The sequence below is a fragment of the Arvicanthis niloticus genome, chromosome 11 (genome assembly GCF_011762505.2).
Source record: "Arvicanthis niloticus isolate mArvNil1 chromosome 11, mArvNil1.pat.X, whole genome shotgun sequence".
In the NCBI taxonomy this organism is placed as follows: domain Eukaryota; kingdom Metazoa; phylum Chordata; class Mammalia; order Rodentia; family Muridae; genus Arvicanthis; species Arvicanthis niloticus.
In genome coordinates, this window is record NC_047668.1 from 22,734,319 (window position 1) to 22,757,387 (window position 23,069).

General features: G+C 37.5%; 1 protein-coding gene across 3 annotated transcripts in view; it reads left to right on the plus strand.

Annotated features, from left to right (window-relative positions):
* Positions 1-23,069, plus strand: part of Stxbp6 (syntaxin binding protein 6) — a 214,065-nt gene that overhangs the window by 151,985 nt on the left and 39,011 nt on the right. For 2 of the 3 annotated variants that reach the window (XM_034514260.2, XM_076941906.1), the window contains exons 3-4: positions 14,199-14,329; positions 15,148-15,313. In XM_034514260.2, the coding sequence (XP_034370151.1) occupies positions 14,199-14,329; positions 15,148-15,313 (297 nt within the window). The remainder of the gene's footprint in view (positions 1-14,198; positions 14,330-15,147; positions 15,314-23,069) is intronic. The other variant, XM_034514262.1, reaches the window with a different exon arrangement.

The window sequence follows — 23,069 nt, forward strand, 5'->3', positions numbered from 1 at the left end:
AAGGAGTTCATAATTCAAAGTATTAGGAAGCAGGGAAGCAAAGGGATTGTAGACCACTACATCCCGTAGAAGAAGGTAGAAGGTTAAATGATTGGCCTTGAAAAGGCAAAAAATACATATACTCATATGTAATATAATTATATCATAATAGAATTAATGATATAATTATATATCAATATAATATTACATAATGAATATAATAATATAATAGCACATAATATATATTAAATACAAGAAAGTGAGCTCAGTTGGTACAACGAGTTTAATCAGCCCAGGAAATTCATCCTCATTCTTTTGAGTGTTCTGAAGGCCTCTGATTTCTTCATAACTTCAATTTAGTAGACTAGAAAGGGAGTGCACGTCTGATCATGTATACCCTGAACCCCTGGGTTTGAGATGTTGCCTTGTGATACATTGCCCTGACTCATAATTCTGGTCTCCAGATTAAAATTCCCATATTCTAGAACATCTTGATATGCAATATGTAGTTCCTTTCACCACACCTACTCTTATATTTTTTACATATAATATAATTTAATAATATCCTTCTCCCTACTCAGCTCCTCCTTTCTTGATCCTTCTTACCTCTCTATCTACCCAACATAATGTTTTTCCTCCGTCTCTCCTCCCCTCTAAAGAAAAAGACAAAACAAAACAACAACAAAATTAAGTTTTTTCTCTTGCATATCAGAGGAAAGTAAGTCCTGAGGGGGGAGAAGTAACATCTTCAACTAAGAGAAAACATTAATTTAAAACAAATAATTGAAGTATAGACAAGCATTGTAGGGGTTCTAATCCAAAACCTCTTGACGCATGCTGGGCAAGCTCTCCTCCACTGCATTGAACCCATGGCTTCCAGCTTCCTCATCTTTCTTGATGTAGCTCTAAATGCATTGCTTTTTTTTTTGGTTAAATTTTTTTTTGGTTAAATTTCTCACTACTGAGTTTTGAGAGTTCTTACAGTTTAAACCTAAAATGTCACCCCATGCCTATGTTCTAAATTCTGAAACCCTTTCTTTCTTTCTTTCTTTCTTTCTTTCTTTCTTTCTTTCTTTCTTCTTTCTTTCTTTCTTGTCTTTCTGTCTTTCTATTATTATTTTTAAATCTTTTTATACAGTCCAATCGTTATCCTCTTTCTAGTTCACCCTCCAACTGTTCCTCATCTCATTCCTCCTCCCTGATCTCCAAGAGGATGTCCTCACCCCATCACCCACACCCCACCAGACCTCCCCACTCCCTGGAGCCTCAAGGTCTCTCCAGGGTTAGGTGCATCTTCTCTCACTGAGGGCAGACTAGGCTGTGTATGTGTTGGGGCCCTCATATCAACTAGTGTATGTTGCCTGTTTGGTGGCGCAGTGTCTGAGAGATCTCAGGGGTCCAGGTTACTTGAGACTGCTAGTCTTCCTATGGGGTCACTCTTCTCCTCAGCTTCCAGCTTCTCCCTAATTCAACCACAGGGGTCCCGACTTCAGTTCATTGATTGGCTGTAAGTATCTGTGTCTGTCTTGGTCAGCTGCCTGTTGGGCCTCTTGGATGGCAGCCATGTTAAGCTCCTGTCTGTAAGCACACCGTAGCATCAGTAATAGTGTCAGGCCTTGGAGCCTCCCCTTGAGCTGGATCCCAATTTGGGCCAGTCACTGAACTTCCTCTCCATCAGTCTCTTCTCCATTTTTGTCCCTGCAGTTCTTTTAGACAGGAACACTTCTGGGTGAGAGTTTTTGACTGTGGGATGGCAACCTCATCCCTCTACTTGATGCCCTGTCTTTCTACTGGAAATGGGCTCTACAAGTTCCCTCTCCTCACTGTTGGGCATTTCACAATACGTATCTGAGTCCTTTTCTGTTTGGGGAGGTTCTGGAAACTGGATTTAGGACAGAGCTAGAGGGCATAGGTCTCTGGAGATGGGTGCTTGGAGAATGTGATCCCTAACTGTCTCACTGCACCTCCTATGTGCTGTAGTATGAACATATCACAGATTCCTGGCCCTGTGACGTTCTGCTGAAGTACATGAACAACTTACAACACTCTGAAACCATAAGCCAAAATAAATCTTTACATTTCCATGTTCTCTCTACGTTATTTCAGATAAATGTATAACAAATATCATCTCCTATTTTAGAGACCATCTGTTTTAAGAAGGAAGCTTCAGAATTTTTGTTGTTGTTATTGTGTGAAATCCTACATTTATTCTTTCATGACCTTTACAGTGTAGCTACCATGTTTGTGCAGGCCAGTATCCCAATTTTGTCCTGTGTATTCCCTTATAAATGTATGTCCATTGATTTTGACAGTACTTGAGGCTTCCATCATTCTGACTTATTTTGTGGTTTTGTTGCATCCAGTTGTTCTAGTTTTGATTGTCAGAAATGTTTCTCTGCTCACCATGTTGCTTTTTGTTTATGTCAAAACCCACTTGTACATGTATGTGCAAGATCTTTTCATTGGGCTCTCCATTTTGTTCCCTGGATTATGTGGTCTTTTATCTAACTTTAACACACTGACTGGGTTTAGTTTTACATAAAGTCTTGTAATCACATCACATTGTTCTTCCAGCTCTCATGTAATGTCTGTTCTTTGAGCCTTGCATTTCTGTATGAGTTTCATACTTAATTTATACCAAAATGCTTAGTGACATTTTTAATGAGTTCTCAATAAATCTTCAAGTCAATTGAGGACAATTGGCCTATTAATAATACTGATTTTTCTAGTCTGTTGCCACAATGACTTTTTAGATTAATTTGGAGTCTTTTGCATTTTAACATTGCTGATTTATTCAGGTACCTGAACATGAGGTGTTTTTATATTTGTTTAATTATTTAAGGTTTTTAAAGCACTCAATGTGTAAGTCTTTTACTTATTTGACTAAATATATCACTAAGAATTGTATTCTTTTTTAACACTATTGAAAATCAAAATTTTGGTTGATCTATTAATGCTTTAATGTAGTAATGTTTTCTTAGAGAAACTGAGCCAATGGTTTTATATATATATATATATATATATATATATATATATATCTGACTGCTATGCTCCAACTGACAGTTGTGTTAGATTATGATGATGCAAAATTATATTCATAATTCCATTCTGCTTTTCAAGTAGATAGTCAAACATTTACATTTGATATTTGAAACTTTTTATTAAAAGGTACATTGTGTTAGATAAATTTGCCCAACTATTACTTAATATAAATGTTCTGAGCATGTTTAAGATAGGCTAGACTGAGATATGATATTCTATATGTTAAGTAGGTACATTAAAAATACTGGATTTGTGATACTTTTCATTTTAAGGAGAAAAACATCATTATGAATCAGAGCATACACACACACACACGTTGGTTAGATATAGTCACAAGATTGAAATTGATGGGTCATACAGTATACCCATGTTTATCTTTAGTAGCTTTGGTGTTAACCAAGATAAATTCAGCTAGAGTTAATCTCAAATGGTTTTTGCTAATATGGTGGAATTTTTGTTTGAATCCGAACATTTTGCTTGATTTTATATTTTAGTCTATTAAAGTATCAGGTTCTGAATGACATCATTCAGTTTTTTGAACTATTAGTGATGCATACTTTTATTTAAAGTCTATAATCAGAAATGTATCCAGTAACTGGTGGTAAAGAAGAGAGCAGCTATCTGTGTTTTTGCTTGACTGATAGTTGTAATTATATTTGACAGCTTGTATTTGCTAAACAATAAAAGCTTTGCTTTTTTCCAAAATCTTAGTGATATTAAATGTTTACTATCTATCCCATTAGGAAATTGTGTTAATTCTAACTCTTCAAATTTTAGCTGCCTTTTCTTCTCCCTTTCCCTTCCTTCCTTTCCTAACTTCCTCCCTCTGATGGTATTGTCACATAAGGAGATCCATACTCATGTGATATCTTCCCATGCTTCATTTATATTTACTACATGTTATGAAATACTATCTTCAGTAGTGATACATGTCTAAAAAGTTAGCATGGGGAAACTGAGTCCCAGGCCTGCATCATACAGTAGTGAGCATCTGTTTTTTTTTTTTTTTTTTTTTTTTTTTTTTTTTTTTTTTTTTTTGTGAAACTGAAAGGGAATAAGATGCTTTCACCTCTGTCTGCTGTGAAATACATTTTCTCAGCTTCATTCAGCTAAACATGCTTTTCTCAGCTCATCAAGGTATTATAAATACTGAATTTTTTATCAAATACTATATTTTCCTGAGGACAATTACTGTTTGATCTCTGTTTTCTAATATGCAGTTTTAATGCTGAAGGAAAGTGTGACATTAAAGGGCGTTGTCTCATCTTCAGCTTCTTGTGGAGAAATTTGATTCTTGCATTGGGTAGTTGCTGCTTTTGTGCTTCTGTGTCTTGTTCCACTGTAAGTCTCTTCTAAGAATAGATCAAAAACAATGTTTACATCATTTTTCCAGAACTGAGGAAGTAAGAACGGAACAGGCTCTTTACCCGTAGTTAATTAAGCCTCTCTGTTTCCGTGTTGTGTATTATAGTTCTTAATGTTATGTGAGTTGAGTTTCCTTCAAATTCTATCATAGTTGTTTCTCTGAGCATTTAGTTTCCTGGCTGGGCTGTTTAATTCATAGTTCCATTCCACAAGTCAGGGATCTCATCTACTTCTCAGATAAAAAGCAAAGTTGCAAAAATTAATGTTTGATTTTATACTTTTTCATGTTCCATCTCAACTCCACCCTCAGTACATGTAAACTGGTTTGTTCTCCAAGTCTATACTGAAATGTGAAGGAAGTTATATGTCGCACACAGTAGGAATAGGCCGAATCCCAAGGCTCAGATCATGGTTTTAGGGATATGGAAGCAAAAGAGTTACTTGCTAAAGAATCTTCTAGAATAAAGTTGTAGTAAAAATTAATGTACATGGTTTTAACATTCAAATTCCTTTACTTCTATTTTTATTCTACTTTATTTCTCATGATATGATCATAATTTTTTGATGATTACCTTTCCTTCTTACTCAAGATCCTAGGATATTCCTATTTGCCAGTAAGATGTTCAAATCTCTTAACACTGGCTTGATTTTTGAGCCCTTAGAAGTTCAACCTGAAAGAAAATTTTTGTTTGTTTCAGGTTTCTGGTAGGCACAGAGCTGTTCTTCCTTATCTTGGAGAGCCATTCAACTAGTCACTGATGTCTAGTTCATGCATACACCAATTTGTACTATGTATCACTTTATGTTTTAGGAGACATTAGATCTTAGTCACTATTCTGTTTCTGTAAAAAGATACCATGACCAAGGTAACTCCTAGAAAATAAAGCATTTAATTGGGAGTTGCCTCCAGTTTTTGAAGTTTATTCTATTTTCATCATGGCACAGAACATAGTCGGTCACATAGCATCAGAACAAGAGCTGAGTGTTACAGCCTGATGCACTGGCCAAGAGAGACACCAGGTTTGGCTTGAGCTTTTGAAGCCTTAATGCCCACTCCCGGTGACACAATTTTCCAAGAAAGTCATGCCTACTCTAACTTAGCCACAACCTCTGAATCTTCTAATCTTTCTTAAATAGTGCTATACTCTGATGACTAAACACTGAAATATATGGCCTATGGGGGCCATTCTTACTTAAAACACCAAGATCATAATTGTAGTTTGGGGATAGAAGAGGGAATTCCTGCCTTTAGGGTTTACACGTCCTCATTTCAGATTGAAAATATAATGGTTCAAGACAACTTATGCTATACATAAATCAACAGTCTACTTAAAATAGATATGCTATATATACTTGCAGTGATGAAATATAAATAAATAAGTGACTAGATTTTTTAAAGTATTGCCTAGATATCTGACAGTCCTGTGGCATTGGAGTTGTACATTCTAACAGGCATACTTCCTTTCTTTGGTAATCTTAAAACATTAAAACAACTTGGTATTTCCAGCAAAGTTCTGGAAAGTAGATGCTTACTCTTTCAAGGTTCTGGACTTCCCTAGAGTAGGTTTGATGCAAGATGTCATATTATAATTGTTTATAAGAAAAAACATTTTTTTATATAATGGTTTCCCTTTTCATATCTTTTTGGAGAAACTTTCTGGATTTCTTACCACCACCATCACCGTGTCTACCACTACCACCCTGTCATCCTCCCTATTCCCAAGACTGTTTTTCTCTTCTAGCTTGAAGATGAGAATATGATGAAAGCACTGCATCAGGAAATAGTATTACCAAATAAGGGATCTTCTTTGTAGAAAGCTTATTCCTTTATGATTATCCCTGGTGGAGACCAAAACCATATAATCTGAGTTTCCACCCTCTTCCCTTAGAGCTAAAGGACAAGGATGGCTTAGCAGTGTTCTCCCCAATCCTCACAATTCCTTTTTAAAACCCACAAATGTAAGGATACTGTTGGGCCCACTAGGTTCTTTACAGAGAGCCCCGGGTTTCTAAGATGGGAAGAAGAGAAGAAGAGAAGTCTGAGTCTCAAAGACAAATCTAGCAATTTGAGAAAATGGTCTGATTTTAGAACCCAGGGTCTCAACCTTCTAGACTCCAGACATATATAGGTCCTAAAGTAAACACACCTTGAAATGTAGAGGGAAAGCCTATATGGAAAGACACATGCCCAATTTCCCACTAATTGTGACAGGGCTGAGGGTTCCCCACTCTGAAAATATTTGTGGTAATGCTCCAGAAGTTTCTTTTTTTCAGCTTTATAAACATTCAGTTGCAACCTCACTTGACAAAATTGCCAATGAAGCCATAGAGCTGTATTTCTCATGCATATTATGAAGTCTAGTGACCATAAATTAAAGTTTTAATAGAGCCAGAAGGAAACCAGATTTAAATACCCATTCCTTTATTCTACTCCCTTGCAATGTTGGTACTCAGAAGCCATAGTGAAGTTTGCTTTGATTTCCTGAACCCATGCTGCAGATATATTTTTGTTGTTGCTGCTATATATATATTTTTTCTTTGTCAGACACTTCTGGCACAGCTAAAGTGAAACAGTGGTAAGATTCCATGTAAACACTTTTTAAAAAAATACTAGATAGATAGATAGAGAGATAGATAGAGAATTATTGAGTTTTTGTTAATTTGCAGAAATAATAACATAAATTTATAAAAAAAATAAGTGCTTGTGTAATAGAATTTTCATGCACATGTTAGTAAAAATATAGTAAGAGATAAAAGATGCACAAAAGTATCATAAAGTCAACTTGTTTTATATGGCAACTATTTGTTCCATGTTGACAGTTCAAGGCCAGCGTAGTCTACAAACCTAGTTCTGGGGTACCCAAAACTACACAAAATCCTATTGAAAAAACAAAACAAACAAGCAAAAACCATAAGTTATATGTATGTCAGGCAGGCAACATGCAGGTGTTTTGTCTTGGTTTGTTTTGGGAATGTGGAGAAATGATGCTGTGAATCACGAGACTAGAGAAAATTATGCAGATGTTTTAGAAAAGCTGCCAGTTTTCAGCCAATGTTTCTTGAAATTGATGGTTTGTGCCGCCATCATTGGTAGCCTTTTATTTTTCATAATATTCATTTATGTCCATCCTTTCTTCCTTAGTCTGTTTGCTTCCCTCCCATTCTACCTTCCTGGATTACTCCACGACCAGGTTTGATATGACTGGCCAGGGCTTATTACTAGACTGATGGTGGCGGCAGCAGTATTGCCTCCTCCTTCTACTCTTTCCCTTCCTCCTCCTCAAGACATGGTTTTACTATGCAAATCATGATGGCCAGGAACTCACTATATAGCCAAGCTGGCCTTGAACTCAGTGATTCTCCTGCCTCGGCCTTCTAACTGCTAGAATGAAAAGTGTATGTTTCCCAGCCCGGCTTCCTGTTGGTTTTTAATTAAGTGGGATGCTTTCTAGTTGGCCTGACTTAAAGCTGGGGATCTCCTACCCATAATTCCAGTCTGCTTTTATTTCTATAGAATATTTCATGGAGAGACCGTCTATTAAGACACATTTTGGATTTTTAGTTCATGAGATAAAGATAAATACAACTTGCATGTGTGTAACAATGGTACATATAACCTGGAAACAATACTTGGTACTACTACTGCTTCTTAGCTGTAGTTAAGCTACATTTGAGGGGCTAGAATCAGCTCTATATTAAGAATAAAGAAAAAATGTGAAGCTATTCTTTTTCATCAGAGCTAATCACAAAATGACCTGGAATTGATCTCCTATAGGCTTTGGTCTTTGTTTGATGTCCACACAGGAACCAGTGTCTATCAAGAATGGAAGTAAGAGATTAGAAAGCATTAGGCCTGGATAACCCAAAACATAACGAATGAGCCTCAGTGTGTATATATATAGAGAGAGACCTGAAAGGACCATGTACTGATGTTTTATCCTATTGAGGAATGCATTCTCATTTTGATAGTCTTCAACACCTGCCTTCATTTCTAATCATTGAGTCACCAAAGTCAAAGCCTCAGATGCCAAGCCCTCTCTAGTTTGAAATCAATAGTACGTATGTTTTAATTATGTTTACCATATTCCTTTCTACTTAATGAAAGCAAAGCTATTCATCTGTTTACATACTTGAATGTATTTTGTCTTTCATTAACTTATTTAAGTAAAATGTATGGTTACTTAAAGGGAAAATTAAGAAAATAATTTAGGAAACAGTAAAAAGCATAGCAGAGGCCATTGGAAAGAACAGCTTCAGTTAATTCCCATGCCAAATAAAATGGGAGATTTAGCATTTCAGAAAAAAAAAAAAATGCAGCCGAAAGAGCAGAGGCTCAAAGTTTATCACATAACTTGTAGACTTTCCAATTTTTAAGTGTGACTTTGGCAATGTATCTCTTTCTGTGGCTCAGTTTTCTTATCTATGAAAAACATGAGGCATAATTTTTGCCTTAGTCACAGAAAATCAAACGGCACTGAAGAGATGTCTAACATTACAGATTATTTTTAAAAGTGTGTAGGAGCCTTGCTCACAAACTGGTAGGTAGTAGCTTAGATTCCTGAGGAAATTTATCCACATTACATATGTTTAGGGACTCAGCATGTGTGAACTGTCTGACTTGGTTCGTCACAAACATCTCAGAGAAGCAAACATTGAATATTGAGTCCAGACTTCAAAAACATGTGATTTTTTTTTTTATGCAGATGTCATTCAATGTAGAAATGTGTTCAGGGAAAGTTACTCGGATAAAGTAACCACAGACAGGTCGTTCAGTGAACTCATCTTATAGTCTGAAGTTAGAGCAGTGAGCAAGACACAACCCTGAGGAAACAAAGGAAACTGTACTTCCAAGGGGACCTCATTTGCAGGAAGTCTGGAGGACAGACATTGCCAGGGGCAAATGACAGCCAAAGCCTAGTGGAGAGAAAGGAAAGTGGAACTTATGTCCTTAGCACCCAAGTGCTGTACCCAAGGCCATCTAAGGCTTTATATGTTGTGGTAAAGGGCTTGGCTTGTATTAAATGCTTTGAAATGGTACTTCATTTAAAAGTATAATTCAGTCATCTATATCATAGGCCAATTGGGGGAAATCATGAAAATTTATGCTAGAGATTCATGGCTGGAGATGCTGCCCCTCTGACATTCTCCATTGTCTGCCTCATTTTTAAAGCCTCTCGAATTACCTCAGACAGCTTACATGTTAGGAATCACCCATCCTCGCCCATGTGCTTAGTTCTCCACTGCAGAATTTTTAATCCCTCCGGCTGCTACCTTGATTCCTGAGAGGTTCTTGATTAGAACCTTATCTTATTAATTTTTTTTACGAAAATATTTTAATATTATATAACAATCAGAAGAGGAGCTCGTGGCACATGTTTTCAAGAAAAAATGAGATAAATGGTAAAGACTGAGTAATCTGAGTTCACATTCTAGTTCCCAGTAAAAGCATTAAAATTATCACATGGGAATTAAATAAATGAGACCTTATGTAAAAGGTTTTAAATGTGTTTGCTAGTAGCATTCAGTAGTCTTATTATATTAGAAAATATAGTATGTGTCCAGTTTAAAGTCATTTAATTCTTGAAATACATTCACTATCCATTATTTTCAAATCCATGATTTTTGCAGCTTTCTATTTTAAAATGTGGCCCATTTCATAAGGCACAGCAAACATATACCAAATACTTTAACTTTCTGCAAAAAGCATAACTTTCCAGTGTCTCAACCTTATCCATGTGTCACTAGGGGGAGTTGAAGAATCTTATGTTCTAGAGTTACTCACAAAATATAAGTGCTTCTTAAATATTTGTTAAATGGATAGATATATGTCTAGTGGTTCTTGGCAGTCAATCAGCTTCGGAATTAACCAGGTAGATTTAAAATGCGTATGTCGGGGTCATGTTCCCAAGGGCTCCCATTCACACAGTTCATTGTATTTGCTGTACAAGTGGCTAGGTGTTCTTGATGCTCAGTTAGTGCTAAGAACCAAGGAAGATGACTGATACTGCAGTATCTCCTGAGACTGTCATACCCACCTGCTACTATAAATGACTGTATTTGTCTGTCTTTCATATTTATCGAATGCACAATGTATATTACAGTAGTTACTTGGTCTTTAAAATTATTAAAAAATAATTAATTGAAAAACATACTTTACATTGGTAATGAAGAACACAGAACTGTGACATTTTTTAAATATATTATTTATTCTTTGAGAATATCATGCATGTATGCAATGTATTTTGATCTCTCTCTCTCACACACACATACACACACAAACACACACACACCCCTCCATTCCAGCTCCGCCCTGCCTTTATAACTGACTACAATTAGTGCTTCCAATATGGACATATTCAAGTCTCCTTTACTGTCTCCATCACACACACAAAACTCCTACTCTACTACACCACACACTTACAAGGAAATCCTGGGTATTTATAAGCACAAGCAGGGGAAGACAGGTGAAAACATTTTACCACGTCAGCTGCTGATGCATGAACAACTTATCAGGGGCCACATCTTTGATGAAAACTGACTCTTCCCACCTCTACCTGAGTCAATCAAATGCTTTTGTTCGGGGTGGAGTCCCATCATCTATGCTGACAATTTGATTGGCTTGATCAGAGTGCTGTGATATTTCTTATCCAGGTAATTAGTTGGAATTTGGAGAGTTGCTTTCAACTAACTTCTTGGTAGACTACTGTCTTCACTGGACACATGAAATTTGAGGGCTTTAATTTTTAAAATCAGCCTGGGACTCTCAAAACAAGGAAGGAATTAGATAACGTTTTCTTCAAGTTTTGTATACAGATAGTCTGAAGTGGTATAGTGTTTAAATATTTTGATTTTGTAAAAGGAAGATCACATTTAATTCTATAATAATGTGTATATAATAACATGATTTTAAGGCACCTGATTCAGACTCAAAACTAGGATGTTAGAGATAATAACAATAAACAAAAATCAAAGCAAACTGGGCTTGGTGCCGAGGAAAACTAGCCAGATGCCAAGAACTGGGCAAGCAATAAACTAATAGTGGAAATGAGGCAAGAGGGGGTGAGACTGTAACTATAAACTTTAGTGTAACGGCCCGCTCTGTTCCGCAGATCGGGGTCTAGCAAGAGAGAGAGAGTGGGGGGGAGAAGGGGGAGAGACTCGAAGAATGGAAACAAACCAGAGGATCTGTAGTCAAGTCTCCTTTACTGTCTCCAACACACACACAACTCCTACTCTACTACACCACACACTTACAAGGAAATCCTGGGTATTTATAAGCGCAAGCAGGGGAACACAGGTGAAAACATTTTACCACGTGCACCATGCAGCTGGGGTCACTAAACAGCAAAGCAAGCTATGTGGGATAAACAATATATTTATCCGAGTGTGCTTCAGCTGTTGTAGGCTTTTGAAAAACAAGTCTCTCATCAGGGTATATGGTTCCAGATGGCTGCAAAGTTGATAGCTGCTTTCTGCTTAAAGTCGGCTCCCAACACTTTAGAGCATGATCTTTGCTGGGGAATTTTGTGGGGACTTAGGTCACTGCAGGTGACAAACATTCCGTAGAACTTACCTTCCTGACATGTACATCTTAAACATGCAGGAATTTACAGTGCTTCTCCATTGTGTGAGAGCTTTTATAATCCTATAAACTGCTTGGAAACAAACAGAACAGGAGTAAAAATAGGTGTTCATAACAACTATAACTGAAGTTAGAAGGAAAATCTGCAGTTTCCCAGGATGCTGAAATGTCGTATGATTTACATAAACAAAGGAGGAAATCCTCTCAGCGTTCAGGGGTGTGTATCTAATACACATGTCTAACACACATGTTTCCTGTTATTGAAAAGTAGTTGTTAATATTTTTAGGACATTTTAGGGCCTGAATATATTCCAGGTGTGTTTTTTTCTTTAACAAGAAAGTGTAAGTGCAGAGGACAGCCATCAGAGAAATCAGAGAAGCCTATTCAAGTCCTTTTTCCATTACAGGAGGGGTGTGTGTGTGTGTGTGTGTGTGTGTGTGTGTGTGTGTGTAGAAAAACTGTCATTCCCACTGGTTACAGGAGTTTAGAGCACTGGTTCTCAATTTTCCTTGTGCCTCTTGTTGTGATGACCTAGAACCTTAAAATTGTTGTTGTTGCTACCTCATTATGGTAACTTTACTACTTTTTGAATCATTATGTAAATATTTGTGTTTTCTGGTGGTCTTAGGAAACCCCTGAGAAAGGCCCTTCAACTGCCAAAGAGGTCATGACTCACAGGTTGAGAACCATGGAGCTAGAGAATGTTATGAAAGGCTATTTGTGATCAGAGATTATAGCATTTCCTGTAATTGGGGTACTGAGGAAATGATGGCTTTCTAACCACAAAATTAAATGCAATTAAGATGAAGTGTTTAGAATCTTTTATCCAAATATATCTGAAGTAATAAATAACAAGCTAAAGCATTGGCTAAATTCAGGTTAGGGATAAGGAAAGATTGTTCTAAGGCCATAAAAGTCATGCTGCAACGTGGAGATGCTCACCACAGCTAATGGCAGAGTGACACCTTTGACTTCTTTCTTAGGTTTTTCTATTTCAATAATAAACTTTAGGATACCTGAACCATAGAGGCTTCTTTTAAAATGTGTGTGTGTGTCTGTCTGTCTGTCTGCCTGCCTGCCTGCCTGCCTCCCTTCCTCTCCATTACTAGAGCTAAAGTTACAGGTAATTGTGAGCCTCCCCACATGGGTACTAGGAACCAAACTCATGACCTGTGCTAGAGAAACAAGTGCTCTTAACTTGCGAGCCATCTCTGCAGCCCTATAGAGGCTTCTCACCAACTATTAGAGCGATTTCTTTCTCTCCCTTATGTCTGGAAACTCTTTTTGCCACCTGCTAAGTGTCTTCATAGTTATTAGAAACAAGGGGGAGATATTCTCCAGATGCACATTCTTCCTAAAGGCAGTGACTGGGATCAAATGCATTGCAGCCAGTGGTGTTGAGTGTTTTTCCTAGGTATTCATGGTTTTGCCATTTACTCCCACTGGCTTCTACACATACAGCTCAGTAGTTCATTGGAAAGACTTGACAACATATGTAATCACCTCCTCCACCATCCTTGAACCTAAAAAACACCAAATAAGCAAACGTAGAAATGCCTGGGATGCCTGTTGACCAGTACCTGTGCTTAACATCTCTTGAGAGATGATGCTGTCTACCTGCCTGCAGCATAGGTGATTAAGAACTGCTCAAGGCGGAATGATTGTCCTGGTCCCCAGGTTTGATGAATAAAAGAATTCATGTTGGAACTGTGCCCAGGATGCCAGGCAGATAGTCTTAATCAGATGCAAACTAGATACAAACTGGGTCATGCTATAAAGTCAAGTCTATTCCTGAGGCTTCAGTATTTTCAATGAACTATAAAACTGGAAAGAAGACTAGTAGCTACCCCCCAAGGAATTGGTAACCTTCCCCTCACTTAAAATTCAGCCTTCCTAATGAGCCCTACCTGGTGTCTGACTGCCCTGTACACTTTTTTCCTGAGAGCTGTAATTGTGCGCTTGTAGCCTCTATTAAATTACTTGGTGTTATTCAGTTCAGATATCTTCAGTTCAATTGTGTGATAACAAATGAAGCAACAATTGTATTAGAAGCTGCATTGAGAGGGGAGGTTATAACTTCTTTTTCTCTTGCATTCACCTCTCCCCAAAGACAACTCTCATCTTCTCTCCATGCACATGCATATTTGGTGTCCTATAAAAAATAACAGTGGAGGAAGAAATCAGCCAATATGCTTGCCCATTAATCCAAGTGTATTTTCTTTTTGGCAGTGACAAACAAGAAACCCACACAGGCGTCTATCACGAAGGTCAAACAGTTTGAGGGCTCCACGTCATTCGTCAGAAGATCCCAATGGATGCTTGAGCAGCTTCGCCAAGTTAATGGTATTGATCCTAATCGGGTGAGTGAATTTTTTTTTTCAGTGCTGAGCAAAGGAATTCTCTTCACATGATGGCTCTGCTTTAGCACAGTGGTGGTGATGATAGTTAGAGTCGTTCTTACAAGGCTATTTCAGTTGTGTGATCAAAACTGCCCCATCTTTGTTACTATTTTATGGGAAATTATAAATCTTTCAGGTTTGATAGAGAAATCCAAAAGAATGCATGTGGAAAGATGCTATATCCAGCAACGTTTATCAATAAAGAGCAGAGTTCAAAGAATCATGGCCCCGAGTATCTACATGAGAACCCCAGGCTTGTCAAAATTCCATTTACCTCCTAATGCCGATAAATTAACAGCACTTTAAAATCATGAATTAGGATTTCTACAGAAATATGTTACGATGTAAGCATCTACTCAAAGGACCCATTTTCTTTTGTGCATACATATCGCAATATTCCCCAAACATCAATGAAGCACTGAAGTAAGAAAGGGAAGTTCTTTCTGATCCATGTGTGAAATATTAACAAATCACAATGCTGAGAACCTAGGGGAATCCTGTTTTTTCTAGTAATTGGGTAGATGATATCTGGTCATAATTCTAACACAAGTCTTAATTCCTGAAGTACTAGCTTCCCAGGGACATCTCCAAATACAGTACAGTTTGGATTTATTTGCTTGACAGAGATGTGCAAACTCTCAATGAATTTAGGTCCTGGTAGAGAAGAAATGTATCTTGTGGGTCTTTGTTTTAGTTTTAATGCATCATTTAACGAGACAGAGCTCACAGCAGAAGTTTGTGTAGGTCGAGATCAGTAGTTATTCCACTGTCTTTTCTAGGATTCTGCAGAGTTTGATTTGTTGTTTGAAAATGCCTTTGACCAGTGGGTTGCTAGCACGGCCTCAGAGAAGTGCACCTTCTTCCAGATCCTCCACCACACCTGCCAGAGGTACCTCACAGACAGGAAGCCAGAGTTTATTAACTGCCAATCCAAAATTATGGGAGGTAAGTGGGCACTTACTGTCTTCTTTCCCTACACTCATTTTCATATAAGAAGCCAGCTGTTGAGCAACATAATTAAAACCAAACAAAAGCATCAAAATGCTCGGAAGTAGTTTTGATATCCCACAAGAAGCAAAGCCATGCTTTCATCTAAAGCTGATCTTTTTAGAAAACATTTCTACTTAACTAAAATGGTTTATACTATGAGAACAAGCCTATCTTTTTTGATTTATTTGAAATGCCTTTCAGTTTGATCTCTTTGTTTCCTTTGCTATAATTCTATCGCAGAATTTTCTCCTGCATTCCTCCTATTTTTCTTCTCAAGATATTTTGCAAATTCCTCCTGATACTGATCTCACTGACTTTTCTTGTCTTTTTCTCTTTTTCATTACTATCATGGAACACTTGACTGAAACAACTTAAGGAAGAAAGGATTAATTGTGGCTGATAGTTCAGAGGAATGCAGTCCCTTCCTGGTAGGAGAAATGCGTTGACAATTAGAGTGGCTAGAACAGTTGCATCTGGAAAGCAAAGATAGCCTGTAGACTTCAAACTTGTCCATCCACCTAAATGTAAGCCCTGTGTCCAAAAGGTACTGCAACCTTCAAAAACAGCGCCAACTGGAGGCCAAGTGTTCCATCACACTGAATTTCACATTCAGACTTGTCTGTCAAAAGCCATTCTTGTTTATTCAGGAACAGAGCACAAAGATGATTTGGTATTCCAGGCCAGGCTTAAGGGGCAAGCATTGACACTCAAAACAAAGAGAACCATTTAAAGGTGGCTGCATTTGTCTTTCCAGTGTGAAGGGTTTTAGGAAACCCAAGCGGGTAAAAATGCAAACCTTGCATTCACTCCAAATTGGGGAAGATATTTTATAACCTTGGTCTTTGCACTGACCTATTTTCTGATTTAGAAAAATATTTTTTAACTATGCCAACTTTGCTATCATCTAATATTAAGAGATGGTATCATTAGAGATGTTGTATCCTCTCCTTGGCCTCTCCTGTCTTCCATATGACTATGGTGTACAGCTCTGTGAGAACAATCCATATGTTCATGGCTGCTCTGCTGTTTGTCTATGAGCTGTTCCATTGAGAATATACTGCTGACTTCATTATCATTCCTGTGGTTATTTATATCTTAGAAACCGCAGAACATCTTTCTTATGCATCAAGGCAGTCTTATACTATAGCTCTCCTGTTTAGTTCTCAAACATGTGAGATGATGGACGGTGTGTATTTTCTTCAAGAAGGCCACTTCATATTGCATAAAACTGAAAGACAAGTGTAGAAAGGAAGCATCAAACACTGACCTATTTGGAAAATATAATGAGATATATACTCCCCTGCTATGCCTGTGCCTCTGATAAATCATAAATTAATCCTGATCTAAAAGCCTGTCCTTAACCAATTTGGTATATGGGCACAGTAAATTGTGTTAGGACCACTTGTGGCTGTTTTTAGTGAGTAGAAAGTTATCTAGGAAAGGATGTTTTTCCTTGTTCTTCATCAGATGTGGTTTACTCTTCTGGTTTAATGTCAGACTTATTCCTCTTATGAAACATTCACTGAGGTTGGTATTTCCAGTGGCGTTCATACTGGTACCCCTGTGACTCTTTGAGAGGACTGTACCTAAGCATTGCACTTCCCTGTATTCTCCAACGCGAGAAGGAGTGTAGGAGACCCAATGTCATAGGAGCACCTCCTTCTCTTACATGGTCTTCATTCACATGGAATATACTCATATTTCTCAGAAGTCATACCCAGCTGTGTTTACTGGTCCCTGGCCCTATCTTCTATAACCTTCTATCCCCTTGTGAATCCTAAAGATGCAGCACTGACTGAGCTGGAAACCCAAATTTCGAATACTAACCAGGTAGTATGGCTAGTGGATAAAACTAGACTTTTTTTTTTTTGTCATCAGAAAAAGAATAAGAGTATAAGACTAGACACCAGAACTAATATTGCCTCCTGTGACTCTAGGTGTTTGTTTTATTTCTTTAGATTTTAGTTTTTCCAAGTATAATACCTGATAATAGACTAAAGGATTTCAGTTCTATTGTTCTGAGAATCTATAATTCCTAGGGCATAGTTTATTGTCTAATTATTTCTTGACTAAGGAACTAAATAATTTAATGGGTTAAATATTGGCTGTTCTTACATTCCTTAGAAGAACAAAAAAGTTTGTATTGAGCATGTTGTAATTTGCTGGCAGCATGTATGTCCCTAATGAATGCAATCTGTTTTATTCAAACAATTGTGAATCTTGGATAACAGTTGTGCCAACACAGTTTAATGAATTAGTACTCTTATTCATCTTCCTTCCTTCACATTACATAATTCTGAAACTTAAAAATGGTGTTTCTTAGATCACTCTAGACTGACCCCTTTATTGTGTGAACCCCTTTCAACTTTAGTAGATTACATTCTCCCTAATTTCAAAAAATCTTCTCTTATCACCTTATATTCAGGTCACAAGTTGTAGATGCCAAAGTTCTCTTTACTTTGAAATATGACAGCTTGTGATGTTTTAGAGAATAGATTGCTGTTGGTACTCTGCCCTTCATAAACCTCTCTATATATGTTACCTTACTTGGCATGAATGCATCCTTTAGAAATAGAATTTATTATCTCTACAGAGTAGGAAACAGAATCCGAGTTGCTAACTAGCCAGCCAAGGGTCACGTCACTAGGCAGGGGTGAAGATAAGACTCCAGAAACAGGTTTCACAGATCTAAAGGCACCTTCCTTAGAGAGTGCTGCATGGCTGGTGCTTCCTGGTGTTGTGCAGACACTGTTGAAAAATTTTATTCAGAAACTCCTGGGTTATAAAGGGAGCCTGCATAGTAGGAGTGAATTGTGAATCCACTAGGGGTTGTGGAGAGTTTTAAATGTCTTTCTTGCTACTTCATGAATATATGAGATAATTATCTACTTTTTGTCCCTAAGAGCGACAGATTCATCAAGAACCTTTAAAGCCAACTTGCTTTATATTGTTTGTATTTGGGGAAGGTCAGAAGTCCAGTAGATAAGACAGATGAAAGCATCAGAAAGATGCTGCAGTTGTGGTCATGCACATCCAGGGATGCTGCGTCAGCTCCAGGACCATTCTTTGAAAGACAGAGGCCCAGTGGATTTCAATGCCTTTATCAAGATCAGAAAAAGTATGTTTGTTCCCTGAACAACACTTTTTTTTAAAAAACACCAGTTCAACATAAGGCTATCACTTAAATATCAACAAACTCATAACGGCCATTGTACCCCTATATTTATCAACTATGCTGGCCATATGTGATCATATTTTTCTTTTTCTTGTGGGGAAGGTCAGTTATGTAGAAATGAAATTGTTTCTTTGACATATTCAAAATTCTCTCCTCCAAAATGATACTTGCCAAGCTACAAAGGAAAATGGAGAAATTTAGGCCTCATGCAGTTCACAGTGTGCTAAAGACATGAGTAATGTCTAAGCTAATTGAAGACCCTCAAAAGATGGAAAGAGAGCATCATCTCTGAGAGACGCAAAGGGGAACACTCGCATCTGCTCATGTGGTTTGTGACTGGTACTTTTGTGGTTGTCTTCTTACCTCTAGGTATTGAAGAATCAGGAAGCTAGGACAGCATTTACAATCTCATTCTTTGTCTTTTTAGAGGACCCTCTCATGCATTAAGGATCAGTCTCCTTTCAAAAGTAAATCCATGCATTTAGTTTTCTATTTCTTAAAAGTATCTAGCAGCCCACACAGCTTGATGACAGCAGTAGGAGAAAGTTATAGTTGCTAAAATGTGACATGGTATCATGATAGGGGTCCCTGAGGGTAACATGTCAAGTTCCCATGAGTTGGATATACTTTGGGCATCCTAGCTTTTGCTTTTCTCTGTATTTATTTTAAACATAAATGATGACATGACATTATACATATGATAACATATGTATGCTTGAATCTTAGGCTCCTGCAGTGAAACTTTCCACTAAGTCATTTTAAAGAAACAGTTCCAAATACAGCATTCATTTTGATAATGAATATTTTATTTAATATTAATTCAAGGTCCCAAGTCTGGCTTTGCTATTTTGCTTTCCTTGATACTCTTAGCTAAATGGGAACTGGTTCCAATGGCTCCCACCTTGTGTTTGTAACTTCACCGTTTATAGTGATTGCTGCTGACCTATTTGGATACCTAGTGGGATTTATTTTTGGAGGGGTTGTTGAGACAGGCTTTCTCTGTGTAGCCCTGGCTGTTCTGGAACTCACTCTGTAGACCAGGCTTGTCTCAAACTCAGAAATCCACCTGCCTCTGCCTCCAAGTGCTGGGATTAAAGGTGTGCGCCACCACTGCCCGCCTGGATACCTAGTGCTTTAAGCTTTAGTTCTAGATTTCCAAGTATTTGCATAACACAATGAGCTATCTTTTGAGAGGGAACTCAAATCTAAACATAAAATTCACATATGCTTCATATAAACTTCATGCACACAGTATGAACATAATCTCCATAATAGTCTTAATAACTTTGTACATAAAACAAAGTTTATCACAGTTAAAGAGGCTGGGAGAATCTGTTTCCATAAAGACTCTGAGGAAGTGGAAGCTTGCACGTGTTTTTCAATATAGCACATCCCAAAATAAGACTGGAATATTTTACATGTAATATATTGTCTGTGCTCAGAAAGTTTTAGATTTGGAGGTCATTTTTGACTGCAGATATTCAGATAAAGAATGTAGCATGAACTTCAGACAACTCTCTGAGTATTGCCAACGTCTGTGTTGGAACCAGAGTCAGTGCATTGCAATACTAGTTTATTTTTCACTAAGTGATATAAATTATTTATGGAATAAAATGATTTATTCTCAAGGTGAACATGCACTGAAGTATATCTTAGAATTTTTTTTAATGCCAAATCCAAAAGCCATAATTCACTCAATTACTCCCTAATCTTTCACTTCTTGGTGTGTCATCCTCCAGTGACTCTTCCTGCTATTATAAGAGGTCTGAGCATGCATTTTATCTCATTAGTTCCATAAGGGATTTCTCAGCAATGGCATGTATTGGGCGCTGAGCTGTCCATAGAGGAACACCCACAAAGTGGACACATTCACCACTTTAGTTAACCTTTCTGGTAGGTAGCACGTGTAAGAAGTGCATACCAGCAAGCTAATGGCTAGGCTACATTTTAAAGGATGGCTAGTAGTTGACAAACAGTGGCAAGGTAAAAGAAGTTTTCTCTTATTCCAACTATTAATCCAGACAGTTTGATTTCTATGTTAACTATATTCAGAATTTAGAATGTGGCAGATTTTTTTTTTTCCTCCATGAAACAGCCTGGTTTGAAGGGCTATATATTTGATCAGCAGCAAAAGGTATTTCAGACACATTGCCCTTCCGCACTCTCCTCTTTAGATGGTGATATAAAGCCCAGACTTCTGAGCACTCTTAGGATTGCAGGAACACAGATGCCTCTGATGTCTCCTTCATCCCAGTCTGGCCTTTGTCTGTCCCTACTGATTGGTATGCTAGAAAGGAAGGCCAAATGATTCTATGCTGTTCCCCTGGGGTGGACGGGATGGAAAGATCGAATTACAATGTGACTTTGTATTATACTTTCTTTCTCAAACAAAACAAGGTCATCCTTTAGTGAAGCGTGAGAATGGAATATGTCACCTCGTAAATGCCACAGGCATAGAGAGTATAAAGTAAGACAACAGAGGGTCTTATTTTCAGAGGGTGGGAGAGGTAGAGGTGGCTCATTGGTACAAATGTTTGCACGAGCATTTTTACCAGCTTCAAATGTCCAGCACCCAAATACAAAGTCAAGTGCAGCGACACATTTCTACCTCTATCACTGATGGAAAGAGTAGAAATGAAGGATCACTGGGCTTACTGGGTACCAACCCAGGCTTCAAAGGAATGTGGCAAAGAATAATAGAAAAATATGAAAATTATATACATATATGTGTGTGTGTGTGTATGCATTCCCATATTCCACAAATACATGTGCATACATTCATTCTTTTAATTTTTTCAAGTTAAAATATAATTATACTTTTTCTCCCTTCCCCATCCTCCCTCTACCTCCAACCCTTCATATGCACCCCCTTGCTCTTTCTCAAATTCATTACCTCTATTTCTTTAATTATCATTACAATTTACAAATTATATGTATTGTAGATCTTTTAGGTAGATATATAGATGATATGATCCCTAATGATTTTTTCAGACAACCTTACTGTTATCTGACCCCCTTCTTCTTTCTCATATATTAGTCTTCTTGATCCACTGTAATTAACCACCTCAGTTTTCCCATTTTCCTCTCTAAATCACCTCTATCCTGTAATCCTTCTCCATTATTCCCCCTCCCACTCTCTTGATTCCTTGTCACTTTCCCCGTTTCTGCAGTTTCTCCAGAATACACACATGTTCTTATTGAGGGAAATGTGTGATTGGTTTAATCCCAAATCCCAACCTATTAAGTTATTAATGAGGTTCTTCAAATGAATTTGTTAACATCTGCTATAATCGTTCAATTTCTTCCCTTACTAAATGCTTTCTTTTAATATTTAAAGACTAAATGGGGCAGGAACATCAACCTCCTACACATGCTCTGACCAAACATGTTTACATGAATTGCTTATTTCTCAAGAAGAAAGTCATGTGGAGTATTGTCCCTAATTGAATTTCAGTATGCTTGGACATGTACATGTCTCTCTCCATCACTCCCTCTGCTTATCCTCACCCCACCCCATGCCATACTTCCCAGATAGAACTTGTTGTAAAGCTTGTTATCTAGAAATGGACACAGACCAAGAGAGAACAAACATCACAAATAATTCACTGTTATGATAGGGCCACAAAATGTCTCTTCCAGTCTTTTAAATCAAGAGGAATCTTTGTCAAAGCTCCTCTGGTGACTATATTTGTTGTCCTGGCAAAAATATCAAGCTTTAGTTATCTTTCCCCTTGGTACAAATGAAGAAGATGACTTGTGAGAAGCTTTATTGCAAGTCCCACCATTGTTAAGGAACAGAGCTAGTGTTTTGAGTTGAGGCTCCCAAGGCCCCTTCGTGAACACAGGTTTTTTTTTTTTCTTTATATTGATTTTACTCAGTAAAGGAAGTAGGATGAATTTAACAAGTTCTTTGTGAAAGTTAAATTTAAAATTATGTTTGAACATTTACAAATGGCATTTCATTCTGTTAATGTTCACACAGAGAGGCTTATCCTTACCAGAACTCCATTTTTGTCACGATAGTCAATACATCTTTGCCCAGACATCATGTTCGATTTCAGACTTGCCTCATAGAGTTTGGGGATGCAATATGTGCAATGCTCTGTGTGCAATCCCTAATCCTGAAGAAAAAGAATACCATAGAGAACTTTCTGGAGAGACAAATATGAAAAATAAAATATTTTAGTGCATTAATAAAAATAATGATAATGAACTGTACAAGTAGAAAATCCTATTTGAAGGAGATATGTCTTTGTTTTTGTTGTTATTGGTAATAGACCATTGTAACTGCAAAAAAAACATAAGTGTGAAGCTGGAGAAAAGGCTAGATGGTTAAGAGCACTGAGCTGCCTCCACCAAAGGACCTAGGTTCAATTCCATCACCCACATAGAGACTCACAACCATCTGTAACTCTGGTGTCAGGGGAGCCAACACCTTTTTGCCTCCCTGAACACCCGGCAGGTAAGTGATATATATACATACATGAGACAAAATACCCATACATATAAAATTTAAAATACATTTTTATAAAGAAA